The sequence below is a fragment of the Vombatus ursinus genome, unplaced genomic scaffold (assembly GCF_900497805.2).
Source record: "Vombatus ursinus unplaced genomic scaffold, bare-nosed wombat genome assembly UNPS02006737.1, whole genome shotgun sequence".
Classification (NCBI taxonomy): Eukaryota; Metazoa; Chordata; class Mammalia; order Diprotodontia; family Vombatidae; genus Vombatus; species Vombatus ursinus.
In genome coordinates this window covers 1,201-26,698 of record NW_020946515.1, presented here as the reverse complement: position 1 = coordinate 26,698, position 25,498 = coordinate 1,201, and the positions used below count along the sequence as shown (strand labels likewise).

Here is a 25,498-nt window from a genome sequence, read left to right as displayed (position 1 = left end):
AGAGAGAGAGAGAGAGAGAGAGAGAGAGAGAGAGAGAGAGACTGGAGTCACTCCCTTTCTAAGATTCACTGTCAGCTCTTTCAGCAGAGTGGCCAATTAGGGGAATATTTCAGTCATTTCCAAGCACAAATCCTTTAGCACTGAGCCATACAGACCTAAACCCATACATGCTCCATGGGGTGTGGCCCTCGTTACATTTTATAAGATTTGTACAGCACAAGTCTGGCACATAACGGAAAAGAATTCCTTCCATTTATTAAACACAACGCTTGGTAGTTTATATTTCCACACTGAGGAAATCATGGATCTTTGCATTACTGAAGTACTGAGTGCTGAAAATGGACACTGAAGCCCTATGTCCTTTCCTAAGTTCCCCAGTATTTTATGAAGTATATACCCGTGACAAGGCGATTCATTTAAATCACTGACTAGTCTGTAAAATCAAACAAGCACTTTGCTATTTGATATATAGACAATCTTTACTATTTAGCTGGTTTATAGATATTTATGAACTTAAAGCAATGAGATGGAACCAAATAGTCCAGATTTTTGTCTTATTTTAATAGGGAAAATGTCCAAATTTGTGATCATCCTCTCTAATCTTTTTATTTGGCTTTTTTATGATGGAAAGTAAAAGGAGACAGTACAATGAACTGTGAAATTTTGCTTTAAAGCTCCTGATGCAAAATATATCTGCTAAGATTTTTGTGTTGGTTTTAAAACCCTTTTTTGGCAGTACTTGCACATATATAAAATTATATATGCATAAATACCATTTTATATTATCTTAAAAGCTTCGTGCTGCTTAAAGATACATACTGGATGCAAAACATTTTTGAGGTAGACTCCAAATCAAAAAAGACAGTGAAATAAAGCATAAAAGGACTGAGCTATAAGCATGGAGCATGCCATTTCTTCATTTTTTGAGGGGGGATGGAATTCATGCATGGTCAATGCCTGTGGTTAAACGAGGCAGGTCAACTTACTGGTGTTTTGCAGTGAGGTCTGGGAGAAATTGGGAAAACCGTCTGTTTGAGATTGAGAGGAAAGATAATTCAATAAATACATTTAAATACAAAATGTATGTTCTGCTTTAATAAAAGTCAATGGAGAAGCCGAGTGATCTAGGGGAAGTACTTACTCCTTTGATGTTAATCACAGCTCCAGGTGGTCCAGGAGGCCCTGGAGGCCCAGGCAAACCAGGTGGGCCCTAAGGAATAAAAGAAAAGGAAGCTGATTATTCAAAAACCTCTGGGAAGGGAGGAAGGGGTTTCTAAAAAATAAAAATACCAAACAAAAGAAGGGGAAACGTTGCTGAAGAAGGACTAGAACCAAAGAATCTTCCTTATGACCAGGCTTAGATTACAATTTAGGAGAGCTGAGGAACTGTCCTGGAACTATGGCAATAACCTTTGAATTGGTTTCACAGACTCTGGTCTCTCCTCTCTCTAACAAATCCTCCATACAGCTGAAAAATCAACAATCCTAGAGCAAAAGTCTGGCTATGGCATTCCTTTGTTCAAGAAGTATCAATGACTCCCTGTTGTCTCTAAGATAAGATCCTAGAATTATAGACCTAGAGCTGAAAGGGGACATTTAGTCCATTCCCCTCATTTTACAGATGAGGAAACTGAGACTCAGAGCCTTGCCAAAGTTTCAAACAGGTAACAAGTGGTAGAAGTGAGATTTGAACTACAGTCACTTGATTCCAAATCTACTGATTTATTGAACATATTGGATAGAATGCAACCTCCTCTTTCTGTTATTTCAAGCCTTCACCATCTGTCCCCTACCTATGGCTTTTAAAGTCTTCATCATCTATCTCCAACCTTGTTTTGTAGACTGATTTCATGTTAATCATTCATCTAGCTGAGTTAGTCTATTTCCTGCTCCCCATACAAGGCATTCGATCTCTCTCCCTCTTCTATACCTTTGCACAGGTTGTCCTGTTCTCAGTGTCTGGAATGATCTCCCTCTTCATTTCTGCCTTTTGGAGTCTTTAGTTAATTCAATTCAACAGAAAGCATTTAATCAAGATTCAACTCAAGTGCTGCCATCTTGATCCTCTCATTTTTTTGTGCTCTTCTCTCACTATGAAATTTATTTGTATATATTTTATTTGTATATATTTTTCAACGATCTATCTGTGTCCGTATTGTTTCCCTCCTGTGCAACATAAACGCCTTGAGGGCAGGGACTTTAAAAAATGTATTTGTATCTCTAGTATAGTTTCTGTAAGTAAATGCTTTTTGAATGGCTAATATGGAAATATGTTTTGCATAACTTCACCTGTATAATGGGTATCATATTGCTTGCCTTCTCAATGAATGGGGGAGGAGCTGGAGGGAGAAAGAGAATTTGGAACTCAAAATTTTTAAAAAAATGAATGTTAATAAATGAATTAATGAAGGCTTATTGAATGAATCATTAGATGATCAAGAAATGAAGGTCCCTTGGGAACTATTCAAGTTTCTGGACTTGGGACGGTCCAAACTTGGCTAGCTGGAAAGTTTTAGGTTCTGTGTATTTTCACATTAAATGTGAACAATTACAAATCTGCCCAGAACAAAATTACAAACTGTAGATTTTCATTTTGGAAAAAAAAATAGGCATTTGAAATAAAACATCTATATATAACAAATTTCTCTGAAATCTGCTAAAATAATTAAAAATATGGAGCAAGCTTCATTGAAACCTGTTAAAAATGATTGAAAATATGGCTAATATAGCGCTCTTATCAGTTTTCATTTTGTTACAAAATGTCCAGAAATTATTTATTTCTTAAGCTCCATTGATGTTTCCCCCTTCTAACCATTTATTTGCCTCAAATCTTAGAATTCTTGGCAAATATAAGTTATTATTTCTAATATCTATCCATTTCCTTGACATTTATGGTGGAAACTGTTTTGACAAGGTCCCCATTTATTTTGCTTCTTTTTAACTACACAAGAGGATTGCACCGACAAGAATAAATGAAGAAAAGATTAAAGGAGATTTAATTCATCCTCTAATTAAAATAATACAGGGAAATTCAGTTAATTTTTTGAGTGATTGGTTTTGAGAATAAACATTAATTTTCAAATGAGTTTAGTGCAAGAGAAAAAAAATTTTAAGGCAACTTAGATCTTAAAATGAGAAACAGAGGTAACTTCTAGTTTAGGATTCCCCAAAGGGCAATAGGACTTTTACCTAATGGTTTCTGGGGAAACCTGGACTTTTCAGACCAGGGTGTGGGTGTGTCTGGAGAGTGGAGGAGAGAAAAGAAGATGAAAAAGGCATTGAGCAACAGTGGCCTTGGGCTCCTGGAAACACAGCCTAGTGACCCAGCATCATGGGAATTTTCTAGAGTTGTGCGTGGGCGTGTTTTTACATGCACAGAATGAGGGGGAGGGCAGAGGAGAGAAACAAGGAAAGAGGAGAGAACAGCAGTGACCTACCAACCCTGGAAAAACTGTTTAGCACCTTGGCATCATGGTTATTTTCTGAGTGGTTTTTTGTTTGTTTGTTTGTTTTTGCAGTGTCTGCCTCTGATTATTTCTTACCTAAAGATCACTGGGGAAGAAAATAATTTTTAAAATGCATGTAGACAATTTAGTCAAGTTTATATAAGAAATTTTTTTTTATAGATGCATTAACCTGAAGAAACTGATACAGACTCTAACACATAGAGTTAGACTATTAGGGTTCTTCAGGGAAATAGGCTGTCCTGGCAAGTGACTTGTTAGTGCTCATCCGGAGCTGTCTGAAGAAGAATAAGAATAGCTAAGCATTAAAACAGTGTTTGTCTGAGGTAGAATTCAAACTCAGGCCTTCCTGATTCCAAGTCTATACTATCCACTGCACCCATCTAGCTGCCTTGGTAGGAGAAGGTAGGAAGAAGGGATTTCCATAAGCATTTAGGGCCCCTAGGTATTTTACTCTCTGCTGCTGGTTTGCTGGAACAGTGGTCTCTCAGGTAGGGCATGGGGCATACCATAGTCTCCAGGCAGCTATAGTGTGATCCAAAGGGGTGGGTTATCAATCAGAGAGGGGAAAGATAAGTCACATCCTCCTTCCTTCTCCCTAAACACTCCACCCAGCTGTGGAATTGTCTCCAACATTAAGTATACTACTTCCTTCAACCCAATCATTCACCTACCATATTTGGCTTTCCATGGCTATACTGAGCAAGGGCACCTAAGGACAGGAAGCCTGCCAATGCTACTTCCCAGACATGAACAGACCCTTTGTAAGTATTATAAGTAAATAATGAAGTCCAAGGCAGGAAGTGTTGGGTGGTGGAAAAAGTCAGCAGATGTGAATTCTAGTTGCAGCTCTGGAACTACCTGGATGCCCTTGGGCAAGTCAATTAATTGTAGGAGGTCTTAGTGTCTTCATCTTTATAATGAAGGTGATGACCATATTACTAATAAAGCTCAGCTGAGTGCCAATGTCTATGAAATTAATAAGCATATTTTGTTATCCAATTATTTTCATTTACATTTAATTTTATTCTAGAAACTGTGAAAGAGAAATATGGCCCCCAACAAGATCTAATAAATTTTAATTTCAAGAGATCTATAGATATACCAATGGAAACTTCAGTCAATTTGTCATTCTTGATGTATGAAATTAATACAGAACCCCATACTGCATTACACGCTGTGGTCATTTTAAGGGGGTAACATTCTGAATGTACGTAACTTAAAACAGTACATAGAACTTCCAACCAATTTTCTCTTTATAAATATAAATGTTTCCTAATTTTGATAAAAGATCAGGCAGAAATCAAAGGACAATGGACTTTTAAAAACACTACAAATCAGTATTACTTCATGAGAGTCCTTTTCTAATGCCTCAGTATGCTATATATAACATATAATATATGTAACTATATATAACACATATATAATATACGTGCTACATATATATGATATATATAGCAGTGCACAAGCAGAATCAAGTATTCTGACGTTGGAAAGATTTCAGTGAACCCACCTACGGACTCCTTGTCTATTATCTGAGGACCAATTCAAGGCAAGTTAACAAGTATTTATTAACTATTGATTAATTATTGCCAAATGCAGACACTGTGTTGGCTATAGGGTAGTGGATTTTTTTGGTCACAAAAACTTTCAAAGATCGTCTAGCAAGCTGTGGAGGAATTGAGATGCACATTAGTTGGGGGGTGGGGGTGGGGGGCAAGGGAAAGGGTAGGATGGGAGGGAGAATCCCTGAGCAGAATTCCTTGAAATACAAATCTATTTCATCAATTGTGTTCTTCATCTCATTTAGAAATATGCCCTGATGTGTCTGTCTACAAAAGTCCGATTGAACTGCTAACATTATAAGACCTATATAAAACCAATTTAAACTACTGGGATTATTAATTATGATCTGGATTAAGCAGATTAAATAAACATATTCAAAGAAGAATTAGTTTGCTGCCTTTCCAAGCCATACATAGGATCATAGATTTAGTGTGACAAGGAACCTCCAAAGCTATCATGTCTAATCTCTTCATTTCACAAATGAAGAAAATGAGGCCCAAAGAGGTGAAGAGATTTACCCAGCTTATTTACCTTTTAAGTGTCTGAGGCAGGATTTGAACTCATGACTCCCTGAGTCCTGTAGTGTCCTATCCATTATGCCGTAACTGCCTCTCAAAAAAGAGTCCTTAAAGTTTAGGTGCTTTCTAATGGGTCACTGATTTATTTATTCTGTCTAGAATAATTGAGAAGTAAATTGAACTCTCACTCTTAATCCCACCCTTTCAGAGTGTGTTGACTTTTCAGTGGGTTTCTAATTCATTCATCTGACAACCACTTATGTGCAAAGCACTAGAAAAGGAACTAAAAGGAGATTCATAGGTAGAAAATTAGCCCTTCCATTGAGCTTACAATCTAGCATGGAAGATGTAAGACATAAACCAAGATGCACTATTATACAGGCTCAGTGCTACCATAGAAGGGACTGGACTTGGAAGTTCAAACACAGAGTTCCATTCCTATCTGTGCCACTCTCTAGTGTGTAGCCTTGAACAAGTCACTTCCTTTCTCTGGGCCTCATTTTCCTAATCTGTAAAAGGAGAGTGTTGGGCTAAATGACTGCTCAGGTAGGGTTTAATGAGGGTCTTCTCTAGGGTGTTGGCAGTAGGAATAGAGATGAGAGTGGGGTGGTGGTGGACAGATGTGAATTCCTCTTTTGGGCACATTAAATTACCTTAGATTCTTCAACAACAACAACAACAACAACAACAACAACAACATTATAATGACATAATGTAGAATTATTATCAACACACAATTATACTAATGTATCAATTAACAATTACCACATATTACAACAAAATTTTGATGATTATAATATATAGATAATATAATATAAATACACTATAATTATAACATCATTATAATTCTCTAATAATGTGCCGTATTAGATACTAATTATCATTGTCATAATATAATTGTGTGTTGATAAATATGATGTAATTATAATGTCGGATATTGTTAATTACTAGTATTAAATAATCTAAGGTCACTTAATGTGTCCAAAAGAAAAATTCATATCTGTCTGCCCTAATGCTCCCATCTTTATCCCTACTGTCAACACCTTATTCAAAATAATAATTACTATAAAAATAAACATTTATATAGTGCTTACTATGTGCTAGGCACTATACAAAATGCTCTACAAATAGCATCTCATTTGATCCTCAGAATAACTCAGAGAGGTAGGTGCTATTTTTTATAATTCATGTTTCACAAAGAAGGAAACTGAGGCAAACAGGATTAAGTGACTTGCCTAGGGTCATACAGCTAGTGAGTGTCTGAAGCTGAATTTGAACTCAGGTTTTCCTGACTTTATGCCCAGCACTTTATCCATTGGGCCAACATACAGCAAGAAAAAGAGGGTTGGAGCTCAGCCTGGCAGAGATCATTCAATGTATTAATCCTGGGCTAATGTCATCACTGAGTGTATTATCAAGTAAATTAGATACAACATTAAGACCTCGAAGTCTGAATTCTTGTTAAAGAAGCATAACATATGAAATGTGTTTAAAATATAACTTCAAAATTTGCTGAACAATTATCTGGCTAAAAAGAAAGCTGTTAACCAAGTTCTTGAACTTGAAATAGAGTTCAGTTAATATACATATACTAGGTAATGAAGGTATTTAGCAAGGTATATGACAATTTCAATAATTTCCCAGGTGCACCTTCAAGATGGAGAAGGAGCTGAGGACACTGGAAAGCTCATTGAATTTGAAGTTTGATGACCTGGCTCTGCTTCTTTCTGGCCATTTGACCTAGGATAAGTTACTTAAGCTCTGTAAATCTCATTTTCCTCCCCTGTAGAATGAGTTGGTTTAGATGATTTCTGACCTCCTTTCTGCCCCTGAATTTATGTTCTATGAAAGTAGGAAAGAACAAATGAGTTCAGACTATTAAAATAGTCATTTGAAAGTAAAACCTAATGTAAGATCATAGATTTAGAGCTAGAAGAGACCTGAGAGATCATTGAGGCTAACTGCCTTTATTTCAGAGATGAAAAAAGAGGCCCAGAGAAAGTAATTGGCTTGTCCTAGGTCTTACAGGTAATAAATAGGAGACCTGGGATTTGAACCTATGTCCTTTGACTTCCATCCAGTACTCTTTCTAGCGGGCTACTAATCCTTACATACTTTATAGAGTTGCTGGAATAACTGAAGTCTCCTTCAGACACCAATTGGGATCAAAACATCAGTTTCTTATTTGCATTGGTACTCAAGTACCTTCTGGCACAAAATTTACTGGAAAAAGAATTACAGAATACTAGAACTATAAAGGATCCTGGAACTTGTTTTGATTAATACTCTCAGTTTTGGTTGGGATCTATGACATCAGAGATACTTTCCATTTTATACATCAATAATCAATTAATCAAACATTTATTAAGTGCCTCCTGCATGCCAGGTACTGTGCCCTAGGCACTGTGGATACAAATCAAAGATGACATTGTCCTGCTTTCAAGGAGTTTACATTCTACTAAGGAGAGGTTAAATACACACACAGTAAGTAGATAAGTAAATGTAGCACGTATGCAAAATAAAATAATGATGAAGTTGAGATGCAGAGGACTGAAATAATTCACCAGATGTCACTGGTACATTAATGACAGTCAGGACTCAGACAAGCACTTATGACTCGAGTTGCTAAGTCCTTTCAAAAGTTATCAAATATGTTGCAATAACTTAGAAAAGAGTGAAATTCACTTTTAGTGGAACTGACTACTATTTTGAATTGGCTCAGGGTGTTATAATACGCTACATATCATCCCAGTTAGAGCTAATTCTCTGAATGGAAATGTTCTAACCTCAGGAAACCTAAGAGTATAGGGCTTGACGGGAGGCAGGAGGGCAAAGAGCTGGTGTTTTTTTTACCAGAACCAGCAGAGGGCAGCAGAGAGCTACCTGAATCAGGGTATAAACGAAGGCCAACCTTGTTCTTATTGTGGACAAACTCTTGACTGGGTCATGGTAAAGCAGAAATCAGTAGACTAGTGCTGCTGGGAATCTGGATAGCTGGCAAGAAGTAGGGTATTGCTCTGAGTCAGCAAAGCCAAGGAGAAGGTCCAAAGAGTGAAACTTGGCCCAGGCTCAGGCAGAAGCAATGAGAATAAGTTATCAAGTGGGCAATAAAATTAGAACTGACAAAATTCCTGCAGGTGGTCTCTTGGCACCAACCATTCTGCTCTTTAAAAGGACATCTCCCAGTTGGCTCCTGATAACATAGCCAGGTTCTTACAGGTAGTAAATAGGGCCCTTTTCGCTAACCTAGAATGACTAGGTTATTTATGGTTAGAATAATCCAAGGTGAAGAATGCCAAAGCCAAACCAGTAAGCTATGACTCGTAGCAAAAGAATTGAAAATAATAATTTGGCAAAACTAACCTATAAATCATCAAGGGGAAATTAGGCATTGGAGTCAAGTGACCAGTTTGGTGTCAATAGATGTAGACATCGGGATTAGAGGGGGAAAAGAATGAGATTATCAAGAAAAAGCTAGGAACATAGGAATCAAGGGGAGTTGGGGAATCACTGACTTGAAATTGGGTAATGAACACAAGAAATCAGATCCCCAGTAGATAGGAGAGTACCTGGAAGCATTGATTCCCTGGTTCCACCTGGTGGTACATTTTATATACCGAGGATAATTAATCTTTACTCAGCATCCCCAACAGCTGAAACATCTAAGCAGCCAGATAGAGTTCATAATGCAGATTAAATACACACCAAAAGAAAGCAGAGGGAAGCTACTCTAGGGTTTTTTTTTAAACTATGTTATATCTGATAGGTGAGGCAAAGGGGGGCTTTGTTATTAGAAAGTTCTTCTGTCTACCTTTGGGTAACATCAATTCTTCTACTCCCTCCAAAGAAATACAGAGCCATGAGCTTCTCTGTTGTGTGTTTGGAAGTAGGTTCACTGGATCCATTTCTCTTCAGACACTTATTACTATGTGACCCTGAGCAAGTCACTTAATCCCTGTTTGCCTCAGTTTCCTCATCTGTAAAATGAGCTGGAGTAGGAAATGGCAAACCACTTTAGTATCTTTGCCAAGAAAAGCCCAAGAAAGGGTCATGAAGAGTCAGACATGACTGGAAATGATGAAATAACAACAAACCTTAGAGTGCTACAGGAAATACTCGGTGGCTAGAACCCAGACAAACAACTTTGCTGAAGTTGTGAGGATGTTGAATGAATTTAGTGAGTATGCATGTAGTCATTTGAAGGTCACAGACAAGAGTTTCTGAGCTTTGGTGGTTTTAATAAGATACAGAAGAAAAGGTAGCTAGTTTTATTGCACTGGTGCTCATCCTGAAGCGCATCTGCATTTTAATCTAAGAAGAACTTGACTTTTGTAAAGAATAGGGTCTTTAAGTTCTGATGCTATTTATTTGCAAGCCCTTCTACTAGACTAAGTCCCTTGAGGGGAAGGGCTAGGTTTAAAAAAAAATTACTCTTGTTATCCTGAGAGAGGCAGAATCACTTAGTAGATAGAGGTATGCCCTTGGATTCTGGAAGACCTGGGTTCAAGTCCTGCCCCGGAAACAAATATATTTTGTTATCATAAGTAAGTCACTTAACCTCTCAATGTCCCAAGAAACTTTCTAAGATTTCTAAGCTGCAGATGAGTTGTCTACCTGTATCAAGTGGAAGAAGTTTTGGCATTCACAGTCGTCTTCCCCCCCCACCCCTACTTCTTCGCCACAGTGTAAACCTATGAATGTGTTAAGTTTGAGGAGACAAAAAATGTATATATATGCATATATATATATATACATACATATATCCCTTCAAACCTAACACAGTACACTGCACATAGCAGACACTTAATATATGTTTGTTGAATTAATCAACTCATTGAGCACATACAATTTGTAAATCACTGGACCAGGCAATGAGGTGGGGGGTTACAGTGGGAATACAAAGAAGAAATGTATAATTCCTGGCCTCAAGGATCTTAGAATGTTGATGAGGAGAAAGGGCATATATTCATTCAAATGTCTTCTTTACCACAACCTTACCTAAATCCTGGCCCACCTGACCAAGCTTTTCACTGAAATTTACCCTCAAACTGGCCCCACCACCCTTATATGGGGAGAGAGCATTGGAGATCTATTATGAGGCAGTGGAGGTGGCACAGTGATAGGGTGCTAGGGCTGGAAGTAGGAGACCTTAGTTTGAATCCAGCCCCATTCACGTACTAGCTGTGTAACCCTGGGCAAGTCACACAACCTTTATCTACCTCAGTGTCCTGATCTGAAAAATGGGGATAATAATAACACCTACCTCCCAGAGTCGCTGTGAGGATGAAATGAGATAGTACTTGTAAAGCATTTTGTAAATCTTAAATGCTAGTTGTTATTATTACTTTGAACAAGACAGTTCCAGAAATATGCTGAGAATAAAAAATAAAATGCCAAGGGGGTAGGAGTGAGTAAACAACGAGGAGACAGACACAAGCTAACATAGACCACTGACTTAAGAAGTTTGACAGCAAAAAGAATGAGAGATAAGAAATAGCCTGAGTGATATAGGGTCAAGTGAAAGATTTTTCAAGATAAGGGAGATTGCAGCATACTTGAAGATAGCAGAACAAAAGCCAGTTTTGGGGGGTGTTGTTCAGTCATTTCAGTCATGTCTGAATGGGGTCCCATTTGGAGTTTTCTTGACAAAGATACTGTAGTGGCTTTGCCATTTCCTTCTCCAACTCATTTTACAGAGGAGGAAACCAAGACAAGCAGTTAAGTGACTTGCCCAGGCTCACACAGCTAATTAGTGTCTGAGATCAGATTTGAATCTGATCAGGAAGATGATTCCAAGCCCAGTGCTTTATCTACTGAGCCACTTAGAATTCAAAGGCACTGTATAGAGAGGGGGTATTTGATGGAAGACAATTTGGGAGGGGGGAGTTATGAAAACAAGGAGGACCATTGATTTAAACACCTCAGGAATCATCTGAAGTACAACCCTCTCATTTTACAGTTGAGGAAACTGAGACTCAGAGAAATTAAATGATTTGTCTATGGTTATACAGAAAGTAAGTGGACCAGATGCTATTCAAACCCAGATTCTCTAACTTCAAATCTAGTACTTTTCCACTTTTCAGCCTTAGAAAGGAAAAATACATCTTCTTTGAGAGAGGAAGAAATAAAGACAGGCTTGATGTAGCTATAGAGATATTCTGAGGTGGAATGGAAGGCCAATGGGGAAAATTCATCTCTTAAATCTTTAGTCTTCTAGGTAGGGTAGTGAGAGGAGCTGTCTGCTAAAGGTGAGGCAGGAGGGACGAATGGAAAACATAGAATAGGTTGGGAAAAATCACTGTGGGGGAATAAGCTAAGGAAAGAGCAAGGGATGTGTGAAGGCATTGACAAGGAACAGTGAGGGTCTAGCTGAACTGGGGTGTCATGTCTCTGAGACAGCGTTCTCATTCCATAAAGACTGGCTCAGTGAGATAAAGTCTCATCACGTAAGAAATAGCACCCAGAGGTACTTACTAATAGCACTACTCCACGTTCTCCTTTGGCACCTTTTAGTCCATTTAGACCAGGCCTTCCCTGAAATTTAGAAAATGGGGTTTTAGCAGGTACTTTTCTTTTAATTATATCTACATTCACAATAATTTTCACAGACTTCAATTTGTGAAATACCGATACTTACTGGTCGACCTGGAAAACCGAACTCTCCCTTATGTCCAGGCGGTCCTTTGGGCCCCTGAGGTCAAAGTGAAAAGTATTATTGGTTAAAAACAGAACTTACATTTTGTGGCACATCACTCACCTACAGAAACTAAGGCTGACATTTCACTTGCAGACAAAGGAGCATTTACAAAGAAAGAAAAACCCCACTAAACTCTAAAAAGTTAGTATCTATATAAAAGATGGAAAGGATAGAGGATTGTCTTTGAGGGGAAAAAGGAAGCTAAAGAGAAAGGAAGTAATGAAGAGAGAATGAAAAATGTGAGGATACCCTCTTGGGACATAAAATTCATTCCAAAACACACACACACACACACACACACACACACACACACACATTCACATACAATGTTATTGACTGGATTCTCATGATTAGTAAGTTTGACCTCTGGTCCTCAAAATAGTACAGGGCATAAGATGCTAGTATCCACAATTCTCAGTTAATTTAAAAGTTTTAAGTAGATGAATAAAAAATATATAATCAGTTCTGATATGTGATTTCATCAATAAAAGGAACTTTTGAGTATGGAAACCCACTTTACTGATAGGCTCATTAAGTCATCTATAACTTTCAATTTTAGACTATTGCCTGGGACACAAAAAGTTTAAGTGACTTACCCTTAGTCATATAGTTAGACTATATTAGTGGTAGTACTTAAGCCTAGGGCTTCCTGACTTCATTTATGATGCCATGCTACCTCCGTGAATTGTAAATTACCCAGTACCTATTCTGAGATTACACTCATTTAGACTATTCATAAATTTATTACATTGAAAAATCATACATAATTCATGAAAGATGAGCCAGTCTATCCCTGATCAATGCTCAGAATACAAATCACAATTATGTAAAAAGCTAGTTTAGGCAGACATGCAATCTGAGGAACATTTCCAAGACAAAACAAGCAGTTACTGGATAAATGTGGAGGCCAAGAGTTTCTGTGGGTAAAAAATCTTTGCTCTAGGAAGCACAACCAAATTCTCAGAACCATGTGGAGGCTTCTCATTATGGTCAGAATCATAGCACATGATCTAAATTATAGTCTAAATCATGATGGAATGGGGAAGGGGGTCAGTCAAGGTTCTTAATTCCCTATAGCTGAGGAACTTTTCACCTTGTGAAGGATTTACCGGGGTCAAAGAGAAAGAATGGAGTTAATTGGTTCCCCTATGTTGCCATGTGGTGAACATTGCATCAGCCAGGCTCCAATAAAATGAAACTATACCAGCATTTGGAATACAAGCATGTGGACAATTTTTTAAAAGCTATTTCTAGCTTGGATCTGCTTCCTTGGATATTTTGTCATCAACACGAAACTGTCTAAATTCAAATTAATCTGCCCTTCTACCCCATTTGATACTTCCAGTGTGATGCCCCCTCCCCCTACCCCAACTCACTTCCCTGTTTCTATTAGAGAAAAGGTAAAAAAGTTAGCATATACTCCTTATCTCCCCTACTAGATTGGAAGCTCCTAGAAGGCAGGCATCAATCTTATTTCTCTTTTTATCTCCCTCAGAGACTCGCCCAATGTTTTGCATAGAGTCTGGCACTTAATGTGTTATGACTTGATTTGGTTTGAATTAACTTGAGGTAAGGTAAGAGGAGTCAAGAGTATCAGTCGGGAAGGAAGCACCAGAGCTTTGCCAATTCCCCCTTGGTATCCACGTCCCTTGGCCTCTCAGTTCCTCCCATAAGGAGGAATCTTTTCTGATTGCTCTTTCTGCTGCAAGGCCCAGGGATGCCTGAGTAGCCTTGGAACATGTTCTCAGAAATTTTCTGTACACTAAAGTGAAGCCAGCTCTCATCAGTGGCCACTAAACCTCCGCTGAACTATCTTAGAGTGTGCCTACCATTCCCTTTAGCTGCATAGAAGTTCATGCAAACAAGCATGAACCTATAAAGATGGCCTTCTCTCCAAGGGGGAACAAAGGACCTATCTGCCACAGATGGGAATCGAAAGCATCAGCACACAAACCAACACAAAGATTCACAACACAAAGGAAGAGCAGACCCAGCCCCCAGACCCTGCAGAATGGCCTTCTGTATTTAGCTCTCAGAGATATAACTCTGCACTTTCTACCAGATGGGGGACTAGCTTCTCTCTAATTGGCACTAAGAGTTTATGTTGATTCCTCTAGAAAAGAGTCCTGAGACCAAGAAGTCTGAGAACTTCTTATCTGCTGTAGGCATGGTTAGATGACAGAAAGGGAGTTACACCCACAGGTATTGTATTTGTATCCACAATGCTTAGCACTGTGCCTGGCACATAATAAACACTTAGTAAATGCTCTGTCTGCCTGCCTATCCATAGGTAATAAGTCATGTGTTGGCTTTTAACACAATGAGACCATTATCATTTAGATCCCACAAGGAAGCTAGTGGACTCTGGTGTCAATGTTGGCATTGAGACCCAGGCCAGACTAAAGGTCAAAGTGTCTAGCCCCTTTTTTGCCAATGAGACCTGAGTCTCCCATTAATATCACATCCATTCTTGAACAATTCAGTCAGCATCAATCCATGGATATGACAAAAGTATTGGCAGAAAGGCTCATCCAGAGGGAGGTACAGGAGCATAGAAGTGATGTTCATTGGAGTGTAACACTCCTCCCCCACCCCCCCTACCCCCCCCCCCCAAGCTGGACACACACAGAAATGGATTAAAGCAGGGGATCAAAGCTGCTATAGGGCAGGGAAAGAGAGCAGCTGGAAGCAGAGACAGCAGATAAACTCACTGGAGTGAAGCCTCAAGCAATGCATTATAGCAGAGGCAGGCTGGCTGGCAAATCAGCCCAGGGGATGGCAATAAGGCATGGGGTGATGTTTGCAAGCAAAGGCTTCCATTCTGCTCTGAATCTCAGGAACTGAGTGAAAATACAGTGACAATCCACACTGCCATAGCTGAAAATCAAAGGTCAGTGTTTAACGTAGAAAGGTCAGTTGGTTTTTGCTCTCTCTCTCTCTCTCTCTCTGTCTCTCTCTCTCTCCTCCATCTTTCTTCCTCCACCCCCCACTCTCTCTCTCTCTCTCTCTCTTATTCTTTTCAGCCTCATCCATACGCAGACAGTGATCACTAGCAGAAATGTTATCTTTGAATTTGAAAGACAGCATTTTCTAAGTTAATGTTCAATTCCAGCAAGAGGCTGATGTTTAAAAGGAATCGCCTAGCTTCTTATTCCACTATCCTTCTGTAGGGGCCTAGATGAATTATTTAAGAGACATAGCAGCTTTAGGAGATGCTAGTTCTCACTGGGGATGTTTGCATAACAAGAGCATTTATGTTGGAAACAAAAGGAAAGACCAGTGAGATTTAGCACCTGCTTGAAGTATTTATACTCTTGATGAACATTTAGGTTGTTACAATATACTCTTGGGTCTTTGTGAATGATAAAGGCTCATGAACAATTCAGCTACATTGGGTATGATGTTTGAAACACTGTCACACAGTTCACTAAACGTTTTCTCATACCATTGGCCCCGGTGGTCCCTGAATTCCATTTTCACCCTGACAAAAAAAAAAAAAAAAAAAAAAAAAAGCTTGAGTTAATCATTCCACTCCATTCAGCTAGCATATATTGGGCATACGCTGTGAGTCAGGTACTGGGCTAGCTAGGTGCTGGGGAGACAGAGAGAAAACAAAAAAGGCCTTGCCCTTAGGGAGCTTACATTTCACTAGATAATACAGCAAATGCTCAGATAAGTATATGCAAATAATAATATACAAAGGAATAGGAAATGCAAAGTAATGGGGGTAGGACAAGGTGGGGGGATCAGGAGAGGCCTACTTTAGAAGGTGGCATTTGAAGGAAGCCAGGGATCTAATATCATTATAACATGGCCTTTCGCAACATGAACCATCAAATGGGCAAGTTTGGCAGGAGTGTAGAGTGAATGAAGGGGAGTAATGTGTGATCAGTCTGGAAACACTGGCTAGAGCCAGATGGTGAAAGACTTTGAAGACCAAACAGAGAAGCTTGAAATTCATCCTAGAGTCAATAGGAAGCCACTGAGGCTTCTTGAGCAGGTGAATGACGTGTTACACCTACATCTCATAATTTTTGCAGAATATCAATGTTGTAGAATGGGGGGGGCGGTACATTGGATAAGGGAAATACTGAAGATAAGGAGTAAATTAAGAGGATATTGTAATGGTCCCAGTAAAAGGTGATTGGGGACTGAACTAGGATGGTAGTCCCGTGACTACCTGAGTCTGGCACTTAATGTGTTATGACTTGATTGGGTTTGAGTTAACTTGAGGTAAGGTAAGAGGAGTCAAGAGTATCAGCTGGGAAGGAAGCACCAAAGCTTTGCCAATTCCCCCTTGGTATCCACGTCCCTTGGCCTCTCAGTTCCTCCCATAGGGACTAGATTCCACAGATGTTGAGGACGTAAAATCAATGGGAATTGGCGGGAAGGGAGAGGGGTGGAGAGGGTAAGGAAGAGGAGCTGAGGATGACTGTGAGTCTGTGAATTTGGGTGATGGCCTCAACAGAAATAGAGAAGTTAGGAAACAGGGGGAGGTTGGGTGGTTTGGGGTGAAAATATTGAACACTTAGAATTTGAGATGCCTATGTGCCATCTAGGTGTAGATGTCCAGCAGGGAGTTGGGGATGTGAGGTTGCCACTCAGGAGACAGATGAGGATGTATGTGTAAATTTAGGTCATCTTCATAAAGATGACACTTGAACTCTGTTGAAATCATCAAAAGAAAAGACACAACAGGGCCTAGGACAGGCTTCAAAAGGGATGTGGCAGTAAAGCAGACTGAAAGGAAAATTTCCTTCAGAGAAACTTCATAGTCAATTCAAATGCCCACATAAAGTCAATAAATCTGGTGAGATCTTTACCTTTTTCCACATCAACCTCTCGAGGGCAGTATCGCCAGCGAGAATGGTTCCTGGTTCACCCTTCTCACCCTGAAATGCAGAGAACTTTGTGAGGAAGCCATTTGGGTCCTTTTAAAAAATATTTACCCTTGGGGCAGCTAGGTGGCGCAGTGGATGGAGCTCTGACTTTGGAGTCAGGAGGACCTGAGTTCAAATCTGGCCTCAAGCACATAACACTCACTAGCTGTGTGACCCTGGGCAAGTCATTTAACACCATTGCCACCAAAAAAAAAGAAAAAAAAAGAAAAAATATTTACCTTCACACAGTTCACTTAACCAGTGGCAGCCTCCAATATGTATATATCTTTTTAAAAAAGATTATTGATGTGTTTTGTTTCTACGTTGTAAACATTTACTAATTATTGTCATTCCATGAGAAGTCTCTTGTAACAAAATAAAACAATTAAGCAAAACCAACAAGATAATGATTTCATCTGAAAGTGCTTGTAACACTACGCATCTGTAACTACTCCACCTCTATATTTTTAAAATTGTTAAAAAAAAAACTTGACAGAAATTTATTTCCTCTCCCTCCTGTCCTCCACGAAATTGAAAGAAGAAAGGGAAAAAAAATTCCTTGTAACAAACATGCATAATGTATGATACTATTTTGATTTTAAAAAATTAAAATTTTCTCCCAGACCGCCCTTAATCTCATGTCCATTTGAGGAAGTTGGCCTCATAGAAATGGAGGAAAAGGATTTTAAGAGTGGCTTTGGTTTCTGCTTCGTTTTCTTCCTTTCTGCCTTTCTCTCCTACTTAGCATTAGACTTTAATTTGATTTTGAGCGGATTCACTAATGATTATTTTAAATTTCTAGCACTGAATCAAGAAAGGGTGCTTATTTTCCTCCTGCTCTATTTATTGTTTGTTTGAAAATGCTTGACTTAGCAAATGATGTTTCTCTAGGTTCTGTTTTCTTCTTCACAGGTCTAGAGCTAGAAGAAAACTTATAGTCCATCAAGTATATCCCCTACATTTTACAGAAGAGGAAACTGAGGCGTGGAGAGGTGAGATGACTTGCCCAGGGTCACACATCCTGTCAAAGTCAAATAGGATTTGGACCTATGTTCCTGATAAAAAGATTGGGCCCAATCCATTCTATCACCTGTCTTCCCTAAGAAATGGTATTTTGACTCACCGGAGTTGATTATCCAACAGATGATATCACAAAAATTTATAACACCTAGGAATTCAGGAAAATGTTGCACGTTTTTCTCCAGAACCTCTTAAACAACCTGTTGATAGTCTTTTCTATTCTGTTTTACTTCCTGACTCTCCTTCCCAGGTGTACATGGCTTTCATAGGTTTCTCTTTTCTTGCCCTTCTCAAGACTTAATAAATAATAATAAATGTTTAATAAATTTATTATCATTGAGAAACATTTCATTATAATAAATATTATATTATTAATAAATGTAACTTAATTGATTGAAAGCCATTGTCATGAAGGGATTTGATACAGTTATACTAAGACATAAATGGTAAATAAAGCATAACATATTATTTCTTTCAGGGGTATTTGAGTTTTAGTTTTAAATATGATACAAATCAATAAAGAATATGGAACTTAAGTTATCAATTGATGTTAAAAGGTAGTGTAGTACAGTGGATAGACAAAGCAAGGGAGATCTGAATTAAAATTCCACCTCTGACACGTACCATCTGTGTGACCCTGGACACCCGTCTATGCTCTAGGTAGTTTTATAAGTTTCAGAGAAGGTGCCAGCTTGCATTGGTAGAGGAAGATTTTTCATCTGGGAGTTCCTTATGCAAATGAAGTCACAGGTCCAGTTCCAATCACTAAACAAAGACAAAGCTGGTGGGGGAGGCTTTGGGTGACAAGCTCCACTACCTTTTTTTTTTATGACTGCAACATGCCTACTTCTAAGGTTGACTCTGACACTACCCCGTAGAATGATAGTCATACCTTCCTTACTTAGATGCTAACTCCCTCCCCAGTCTTCTCCTTCTCTTTTCTTTTGGCTTTCAGAAGAACGAAATTAGCAAGGAAGGAAGGCACCTCTCTGCATTCTGAGCGTTGAGAGCATTCCAAAGCATGGTAGATGCCTGGCCAGGGCTACTTCAGAAGCTAGTAAATTCCTTGTCCCTGGACATCTTCAGCTGGAGGCTAAAGTATCACTTTGCAATGATGTTTAAGAAAAGCTTGTGCTTCAACATGACTAATGTGGAAATACGTTTCACACAACTGCACATATATAATCTTTATCAAATTATTTGCCTTCTCAATGAGGGAGGGAAGGGGAAAATTTGGAACTCAAAATTTTAGAAAAATGAATGCTAAAAATTGTTTTTACATGTAATGGGAAAAAATAAAATATTAAATCATTGTGGGGGGGAAAGGGAATAAAAAAGAAGAAAAATTTGCACTTAAAGTAGGAACTGGACTAAATGACCTCAGGAGTCTCAATGCCACTTTTCTATGAATTTATAACAACAATGCTATCAAACTCTAGACAGTCAGGGCTACAGTGAATGAACATTAATATTCAAGGTAATAAAGTCTGGGTAAATGACTTTATGTTTTATTACTCATTTTATTATCCATTTGCTTTCAAAACTGTAAGACCATTAGCATGACAAGATTGGAAAAATGGAAAATAATAGATGATTTCAACTAATTTTGAATTATCTCACAAATTCCTGAGAACAGTCATAACTTCTGCCTCTATTTCCTTCTTACCTTTTCTCCTGGCAACCCTGGAAATCCAGTGTCACCTTTTGGTCCCTTTGGGCCCTGTAAAGATATCATAAAAGAAAATTAATATCCTTTAATTATCTGGAAATAATTTGTCAAAAGTGAAAAAAAGAGAAAGAAAGATTGTCAGCCATATGAAAGTCTGGGAAGATTATAGTATTATCTTGATTTTAAACTGGATTTTGGAGGAAAGAGTTCTAGACTAGGAGTCAGGAGAGATAAGTTCTGGTCCTGATGTTGCCAATAATTAGCTGTGTGTACTTGGCTTGTCAAACTCTAAGAGCCTTACTTATTTATCTATAAAATTAGGGGATTGCATTGTCTACCTCCTGATAAAGAATTGATATATTGGGGCACCTAGGTGGTGCAGTGGATAGAGTACTGGCTCTGGATTTAGGAGGACCTAAGTTCCAATTCAGCCTCAGATACAGAACACTTACTAGCTGTGTGACCCTGGGCAAGTCACTTAACCCCATTGCCAAAAAAAAGAAAGAAAGAAAGAAACAGGAATTGATAGATTCAGAGTGCAGGTTGAAACTCTTCTTTTCCTTTCTTTCCTTTCTCTATTTCACATGACTTATGCAATAATTTGTTTTGCATGACTATAGATATTTGTAATGAGTTTTGTTTTTCTTGCCTTCTCAATGAGTGAGTGGGGAATGGGGAGGGGGAAGAGAGAGAATTTGGAACTGAAAACAAAATAAAAATTGAATTTTTAAAAATGAGGGGATTGGATTAAATGATCTCTTGGGTCTTTCAAGTTCAAATGTGCCATTATTGCAAAAAAAGAAATCTATCGAGGAAGTAGCGTTTGAAACTATTGCATCTGATCATGACAACCACATTAGTTTCCTTTTGAGATGGCATTAAATTTGAATTGTATTTAGTCCTAAAAGTCTATGTTTTGCTAAAGATCATCATACTACTAAGAGTTACTTAGTACATAAATGTTACGAATATAATTTTCATGACAGGGTTATAGATCCAGAAGAGATCTTAGAGGTTATTTAGAAAAAGTTCCTCATTTTAGAGACAAACAACTTGTCATTCAGAGAAGTTAAATGACTTCACCCCAAGTCTCTCAGGTAGAGTCAAGATTTGAATTCAGGGCCTGTGACTCCAAGGTCAATGCCCTTTCCACCTCACCATCTTTGCTGATAAAATTGCGGTTTCAGTAATGATGATGATGATGATGGTGATTAGCTTCAAGGTTTGCAAAGCACTTTTTAAATATTATATCATTTCATCCTCACAACCCTGGGTGTAGGTGCTCACTCCTCTAGTGGAGAACACAACCATATCTTCTTATCCTCTGTGATCCTCAATTATAATCTTTCAGTAAGTATTCCACAGATGATTTAGCCAGTGCACTGGAAGCCCTTTTTCTGGTACTTTTAATGCTAGAAGGGTATCAGACCACCATGTAACCTGCTTTTATTTTCATTTTGTGACTGTTCCACCTCCTTTTCCAGCCCTATTTACTGTTGTTCAGTCATTTCAGTCGTGTCCAGCTCTTTGTGACCCCATTTAGGGTTTTCTTGGCAAAGATACTGGACTGATTTGCCATTTCTTTCTCTAGGCTCATTTTACAGATGAGGAAACTGAGGTTTAGTGGCTTGCCCAGGGTCACACAGCTAGTAAGTGTCTGAGGTCAGATTTGAACTCAGGGAGATGAGTCTTCCTATCTGAAGGCCCTGCGCTCTATCTACTATGCCAGCTAGCTGTCCGACACATCTTTGATAATGACTTTCATGATACTCCTTACAGACAGAGACAATACGATGCAACATTTTAAGCTTCATCTTTCTAATGCCCTTTGGTCATAAAACATTATTGAGGAAGTACTGGACTTAGAGATAGACTTCATGCTCTCATTACTATCCTCAGTTGCCTCAGTCCCTCTGATTGCAGGGGTAAAGGGCAGAGCAGGGTAAAAAGCAAGTCCCAAAACTTGCTTTTAAAGTCATCTCTTCATTTCCCTCCAGTTGCAATGCTTGGTTCTGAGTCCACCATCATCATGCCCTAATGCCAGACGTCTTCTTGTCCCTCTATTCTTTCCATCTTCCTTTTAAACATTGTCTTTCTCCATTAGATTGTAAGCTCTTTGAGGGCAGGGACTGTCTTTCTTTTTCTTATTTGTATACCCAACACTTAGCATAGTGCCTGGCACACAGCAGGCACTTAATAAACATGCATTGAGTTGTATTGTATTGTTTCCCTATCTATTGGTTCCTTCCTTCCCTAATGCCTAGAACATACCCAAATTTCCCTCATCCATTAAAGCAAAACAAAACAAAACCCTCCCTAAACTCTACCTTCCCCAACAGCTATCATCCCATATTTCTTCTCATCTTCTCAGCTAAACTCCTTGAAAAAAAAAATTTGCACTCAGTGTCTCTATTTTTTCTTCTCTCGCTGAATTCTAAACTCTCATCGTTCAACTGGAACTGCCCTCTCTGAAGAGACCTATAATATAACTGCCAAATTTAATGACCTTTCCCCAATCTTATTCTTTCTTGACCTCTCTGTAGCATTCCATACTGCTGACCACCTTGTCATCCTAGATACTCACTTCAACACAAATGCTCCTTGGTTCTCCTACATTTCTGACCCTTTCTCAGTGTTCTTTGCTGGTTCATCATCTATATCAGGATCAGGTAAACTACTGCCAATGGTCCAAATTTGCTGGGACTTGTTTTTGAATAGCCCTAGCTAAGAATGGTTTTTACAATTTTAAATAATAAAATGTTATCGTATTTTAAAATGTAGAAACCATCCTGAGCTCTCTGCTCTACAAAGACGGGTAAGGGGGGTTGGTTTTGTCCTCCCAGCCTACAGTTTGCTCACCCCTGATTTGTATCACACACACTAATTCTTTCCTACTGAGGTGGACAGAAGGGAACAGATGTAGATCGGGCCAACTATTTACTCTGTCAAAATAGAAATGAACCTCATTTGGCCCCTCTTAGTCTGAGTGAATTAAAAAGTAACTCCCTTTTGGATCACTCCATTCTTTTTAAAATTCTCACAAAATATCTATTTATTAATCTGCCTAGAATTGTGCTGGGCATTATCCATGTCAAGGTTACTAGCCAATAGTTTATGAACTACATCTCATTCTCCTTTTGGAAAACCAGGGCCGCTTTTGCTTGTAGCTGCCTCTTCCACCTTTGCCACCTCTTCCCTGTTCCACAGTTTCTTACAGATGATCAGCACTGGCTTTGAGGTCACATCTCCAAGTTCTCTGAATTCCCTGGAGTGTAATTCATCTGAGTTTAGAGACTTGAAGTTGTTTAAAGCAGCTAAATGTTCTCTTACTATTTTATCTGTCTTGGACTTTAATTCTCTTTGAGAGAGAAGCCTGCTTTATTCTTTAGAATTTGAAGATCCTTATACTTGCTGTAGACAAAAACACAAAGAACTAGTTTTGCCTCCTCTCTGTTACCTATTACATGGTCTATTTTTTGGGCACCTAACCTTTCTTTGGTCCCCTCTTGTAACATCTCTCCAAAAGTTCTACCCCACCTCTATCTTTTCCTTTCTTTTCAAATAATCCTTAGCTCATTCATTCTATACTTTAGCCTTTATGACATTCTTATAGGACACTGCCACTTTGTTGTTTTTATACCATTAGAACACAATTATATCACAAACTTAAGAATTGAAAAGTACCTCAAAGATCATCTAGTCAAACCTCTATCTGAATGTCATCTCATGTTCTCTTGCCATTTCTATACTTGTCTTGGATTTTAAATACATAGTAACCCAAGTCCCACTTTCTTCATCTATAAAATGGGGCTTTTTTCATCTGTAGTATTTGTCTTATAGGGTTGTTGTGAGGCTCAAAGAAGCTAATATAACATATCCCAAAAATCTTAAGACAAATTCAAGCTTTGATAAGCTTATTAAATTATTATTATTAAATTGTGTGATTTTATTATATAATTATTATTTGGTTTATTAAATTAATAAGCTTATTAAAGTTTAAATTTGCCCTAAGACTTTTGGGATATCCTGTTTATGTAAATAACTTTATAACTTTAAAACATTAAGATGAATGAATGTCTATTAATATAGCTATTATCATTATCATAATTATTATTGGTAGAGCTGATAATGTATATAAAACACTTTGCAAATCTTAAAATCCTAGAAAAATTATTATTAACCTTTAAACATTATATAATAAATATATTATCACATAAATAATGATGTATGTTAAATATAATGTATGTAAAGCACTTTGCAAAGCTTAAAACACTATATAAACATTATTATTAGCCTTTAAAATTATGTAATAAAATATATTATTAAATAGTTAATAAGGCACGTAAAAGATAATGTATAAAATATTACAAACCTTAACATCTATAAGTTAATATTAGCTCTTAAATAGATATAATAAATATCAATTATATAGTTAATAATGCATTAAAAGATATACATATAACACTTTGTAAACCTTAAAACACTATACAAACATTATTATTATCCCTTAAATATTATACAAAACATATTATTACATAGTTAATAATGTATATAAACGATAATGTATGCATAAAACATTTTGTAAACTTTAAAATATAAGACAAAGACTTTTGTTATTTTAGTTAATTATTAGTTCAAATTTAAGGGCCATAATGCTTACTGGGAATCCTGGCAGACCTGGCTTGCCCTCTGGTCCCTGTAATACACCAAATCAAAAGATATATGTTACAGGATTTTCTAGGACTAAGCCCCGAAGCCATTCTCATTCTGTTCATGGACTTGATTATATTAAAAAAAACTATTACATTATTAGCACATTCAGAGATGTAAATAGCAATCTTACCAACAGAAGCTGAAAGAAAAATAATCTCGGAGAGGGTGGTGACATGGGTGCAGAGGACAATCCAATATATGTACAGTTTTTTGTCAGAAGGGATGGGCTATTTTTCAGTGAGTGCCAGCCATGACTCCAAAGCAGCAGGAAGGTGGGGGCCTTAGGAATGGGATTCTCTGGTAATAAGACTTCAGGGTAGGCGTGTGTGAAGATGTGGGGTCACACTAGAGTGCAGAGGCCCAGGGAGGAAGCACATTGTTTGAAACTGGTACCCTTAAACCAACTACAAAGGACTTACAAAGGAAGATGCTATCCACTGCCAGAGAAAGAACTGATAAATAGATGAATGAATAGTATGGTTTTATGTACGCACATATATACATGTGTATGTATGTGTATATATACACACACACATATGTATGTGTCTATGTATGTGTGTATATACATACACACACACACACACATATATATACACACACACACATACATATATACATATTAATTTGTATTTATTTGTAGCCTCTAGGGTAGAATGGGGAGGGAAGGAGAAAAAAAAATAATAAAAGGCGCATAGCAGAGAACAACAGAAAACTTAAAAGGAAGCACAGAAAACAATATGTAAGATTTGTTACATAGTTGTTTTTTTTTTTTAAGTAAATAGTCTGAAAGGAAAATTCATCATTTTACATTGAATCCTCTCTCTATGTTGTGCTGTGTGCATGGAAATGTTTTTTTTATTTTTGTCTTTTTATATTTAAGTTCAAAATGAATAAATTAAAAAAAAAATTTGCACCTTAAGTCGACCTCAAGTTTAAGTACCTCTGTGTACAAACTGGATATTAATATTAAT

General features: G+C 37.8%; 1 protein-coding gene across 1 annotated transcript; it reads right to left on the bottom strand.

Moving 5' to 3' along the window:
* Positions 1–986: 986 nt before the first annotated feature.
* LOC114033046 (collagen alpha-1(XV) chain-like) lies at positions 987–24,666 on the bottom strand (the record flags this gene model as incomplete). Its single annotated transcript, XM_027848503.1, has 9 exons — positions 987–1,028; positions 1,142–1,210; positions 12,023–12,082; positions 12,186–12,239; positions 15,691–15,726; positions 17,069–17,137; positions 19,812–19,865; positions 24,475–24,510; positions 24,658–24,666. Coding segments are annotated over 9 exons (429 nt in total), but the record flags the coding sequence as incomplete, so codon positions are not given.
* Positions 24,667–25,498: the final 832 nt, after the last annotated feature.